At 37.7% G+C, this 4,016-nt stretch overlaps 1 protein-coding gene across 6 annotated transcripts in view; it reads right to left on the bottom strand.

The window, feature by feature from the left end:
* Positions 1 to 4,016, bottom strand: part of LOC110462150 (protein ZINC INDUCED FACILITATOR-LIKE 1-like) — a 129,939-nt gene that overhangs the window by 98,070 nt on the left and 27,853 nt on the right. For 3 of the 6 annotated variants that reach the window (XM_021515988.1, XM_021515993.1, XM_021515990.1), the window contains exon 2: positions 225 to 536. The exons of 1 other annotated variant lie outside the window; for it this stretch is intronic. In XM_021515988.1, coding sequence (XP_021371663.1) covers positions 225 to 446 — 222 coding nt within the window. In that variant the 5' untranslated portion in view covers positions 447 to 536. The remainder of the gene's footprint in view (positions 1 to 224; positions 537 to 4,016) is intronic. 2 more of the 6 variants (XM_021515989.1, XM_021515991.1) reach the window with 1 other exon arrangement.

Here is a 4,016-nt window from a genome sequence, read left to right as displayed (position 1 = left end):
TTAAGGACATCCTGTTATATATACAACAAAACCTGGCTACTCTCTGTACTGACATCTGACTTTAAGGACATCCTGTTATATATACAACAAAACCTGGCTACTCTCTGTACTAACATCTGACTTTAAGGACATCCTGCACATGTAGTACATTTGAAACTGATCTTGCATTTCTCACTTTTAAAAAAAATGAAATTGTATTAGCAGAAGTCTTGTTATATGCTTACTAATGATATGAATACCAAAAAGACATGTTTCCAATTTAGTGGGGTTGCGCCTTTATCTCCAACACGAATCTGGTTCTTCATCGTCATCCATATTGATGACTTTCTTCTTGACATTCCATCAACCTCATCTCCATCACGGTAACTGTCCTGATCTTCAGTGTTGTTTCCTGGGTCCAACTGAATGCCATTAGTTGCACATTTTGTTTCATCTTTGCTGTCCATGATTTCAGGTTACAATACAATATCCTTTTAAGTCTGCAAATAAAATGTCTTTTCTTTGTCTTTAAAATTAATATGACTTCTTCCAATCACCTGAAATCACAATTTTTAAACAAAGCATTTAAAGATTCATAGCAAATTAAAGATATTTATGAACAGTCCAGTACAAGATAAGTAAAGATGAAGCTTCGCTTCGCTTACATTCAACATCATGTTTTCAACTGCCCTCAAAATCATAATTCTTAAGCAGTCGGGAGAAAGGTAATAATGAATTACAACAACAACATTGTAAATGCCTATTCCCAATCATAACATGTTGTGACAGTCAATCGCTGTTTCTCCTCTGTTTAATTTTTTTCACAGGTGGCGGGATTGTTTGTCCTTATCATAGTGGGTGTTTTTTTGTATATCTTATCATAATTGGGTAAAGGGGCCAAGCATCTTGACACAGAAATAAAAGAATGGAAGTGATATTCGTCCTGCATGAAAAACACTATTCATGATCATGACAGTAATGATCATGATCAGCACAGGAGTCTGATCTTGCATCAATAAAATATAATGCTCAAGATGAAAAATTCCTCCCAATACTATGAAAAGAACACCCAGCATGAAGCACCATTGGGGTTTGATCTGTAAATACTTTGTCCACTTCCAAGGGCCCATATTCATGAAACCATTCTCATGCATTGTTCAAACCCAGATTCTATGCTAGCTAGTCCAGTTTCTTGTGCCAGTGATAAATTAATAAAATTACCATATTTTGTCAATGATATGTAAGAAATTTGGAGAGTTTTTAAGCCAAATACTGATTTTAAAGTATAAAATTGACTTTCTAAAACTGTGTCACACAATTAAAGCGAATTACAAGAAAGTCGGCTTGAGGACTCACAAAACTAAATCAGCCAATCAGCAAGTGTTTCATACGATTGTATTCCCTACCTAAAATTTGTTCCTGTTAAATACAGTGCCTCTGATAAATACAGTGCCTCTGAGTAATCTTGATGGGAAATTGTTGACACATTAGTTTTAGAAGATTTAAATATGTGATGGTGGATTGATATGGGGTCAAAAGTCAGGGGGTTTTCCCATACCACTTCACTGGTTTGGCTTGTAAACTTCCATTTGTTAAAAGCAGGCACATGTAGTCTAGCGCTCTTATATGCCATTAAACCTGCCAAAAAAGCCTTTTGAAGCCTTTGTGAGGTATGTATCTATGAATCTAAACAATTGTCACTAGCGTTGAACTTCAAATATTAAAGCTGTAAGCTCAAAAGCTTAGTAATAACATATATATTAAATGATTTAGTTGTGCACAGATCTAGAATGTGATTTACTTGAGCACAAAATTCATGCTTGAGCTTATGAGAAAAATTTCATAAATATGTGCCCCGATGCTTCCCCATGCATGAAAGCCTTCAGCTGATAACATTTATGGGTGAAGAACTGAAGTGAAGATATATTAAATGTTATATCTACACAAGTGCAGATATTATTCAACAAGAGGCCCGTGGGCCTTAACGGTCACCTGATATATTTATACAGAGAGTTGATTTTTGTTTTTAACATGAACAGAAATATTATTCAAAGTGACAAAAAACAATAAAACCACCTTATTCAATATCTAGCATGCAGATTTAAGACTGAAAAGTATTTGAAACTAGCACCTCTGATTCTAAACAAGGAAAATGAAGAAATTTTATTTTAGCACACGGACTCCATTGGGCCCCACTCACAGCTGTTGGGGGTAGGGATGGCTCAAAATTTTCTAAGTATCAAGCTGTCAACTTAGGGTTATAATTCCAATCAAGTTATCAACATGTAATATTCAAAGTATCATTTGCCATTATAAACCATAACAAATTTTGCCCCCCCCCCCCCCTCCTTCCCTTGGGGTAACGTGAGACCCTAGGGTAAAAAAAATCACAATTTTGTTAGAGCATCTAAAAACCCTTCCATCTATGAAGAGTATTTGATTCTACCACATCTGGTCTTGAGAAGAAGATTTTGAAATTTCAGTCAATTCGACCCTTTTTGACCCCCCCACCCATCAGCCCCGGGGGGTCAGTCAGGGCTGATATGTATCTAGGTCTTAAGAAGAAGATTTTTGAAATTTCAGTCAATTCGACCCTGGGATTGGAATTATAACCCTTTGACCTTATAACCAGAAAGCACCTTAAGACCCTTCCATCTATGAAGAGTATTTGATTCTACCATATCTGGATCTTAAGGAGAAGAAGATTTTTGAAATTTTAGTCAATTTTACCCTTTTTGGCCCCGCCCCTCAGGCCCCTGGGGGCTGGGGACCATATAATTCACAATTTTAGTTGACCTTTGTCCATGGAAGGTTTCTGCAAAATTTCATTGAAATTGGTTCAGGGGTTTTGGAGAAGAAGTCGAAAATGTAAATTGTTTACGGACGGACGACGACGGACAAAAGGCGATCGCAATAGGTCACTTGAGACTTTGTCTCAGGTGACCTAAAAACATTATGCAATCAGAACAGTACTTTTTATTCACTGCAAAGGTTTTCACAAATATTTGATAACAACCAGAAAGCTAGCTCAATGATGAAGTGTGTCTTTGTAGTAGACTTGAGAGGTGATAAACCAGGCATTAACATTTTAAAATATTCAAAGAGGAACTACTGTTGACACTAAACACCCAGAAGACAGTTGATGTTTTATCCAAAAGTGAATAATGAAATAAACTATTTGTAAAAATCACAACAGATATAAATGATGTTTTACATAAACAATGTATACTGTCTGTATCCTCTGCCTAAAAACAATTACTAAATTGTTGACATTTTATTATGCACTAACAAATGCACATTTTCTTGTCTTGAGAAAATTATAAAGTGACTTTAGTGCAACATGTGAGGATAATACATGATTGTGATGTTTAGCTCTGAACAATAGAAGAAATGCCATTAATATTGGAAGAATAAATTCAAGTGTGCAGGACAAGTGTTCCCTCGTGATTGTCAGCTGTCAGTAAGTAGACCAGTGTTCCCTCGTGGTTGTCAGTTGTCAGTAAGTAGACCAATGTTCCCTCATGGTTGTCTGTCAGTAGGTAGACCAGTGTTTCCTCATGGTTGTCTGTCAGTAAGTAGACTAGTGTTCACTCATGGTTGGCTGTCAGTAAGTAGACCAGTGTTCCCTCGTGGTTGTCAGCTGTCAGTAAGTAGACCAGTGTTCCCTGGTGGTTGTCTGTCAGTAGGTAGACCAGTGTTCCCTCGTGGTTGTCAGCTGTCAGATAGTAGACCAGTGTTCCCTCGTGGTTGTCAGCTGAGTCAGTAAGTAGACCAGTGTTCCCTCATGGTTGTCTGTCAGTAGGTAGACCAGTGTTCCCTCATGGTTGTCAGCTGTCAATAAGTAGACCAGTGTTCACTCGTGGTTGTCAGCTGTCAGTAAGTAGACCAGTGTTCCCTCGTGGTTGTCAGCTGTCAGTAAGTAGACCAGTGTTCCCATGTGGTCGTCAACTGTCAGTAAGTAGACCAGTGTTCCCTGGTGGTTGTCTGTCAGTAAGTAGACCAGTGTTCCCTCGTGGTTGTCAGCAGTCAGTAAGTGG

Source organism: Mizuhopecten yessoensis, unplaced genomic scaffold, assembly GCF_002113885.1.
Source record: "Mizuhopecten yessoensis strain PY_sf001 unplaced genomic scaffold, ASM211388v2 scaffold10753, whole genome shotgun sequence".
Classification (NCBI taxonomy): domain Eukaryota; kingdom Metazoa; phylum Mollusca; class Bivalvia; order Pectinida; family Pectinidae; genus Mizuhopecten; species Mizuhopecten yessoensis.
The sequence above is the reverse complement of the archived record's forward strand: the minus strand, read 5'-3'. Positions and strand labels throughout refer to the sequence as shown.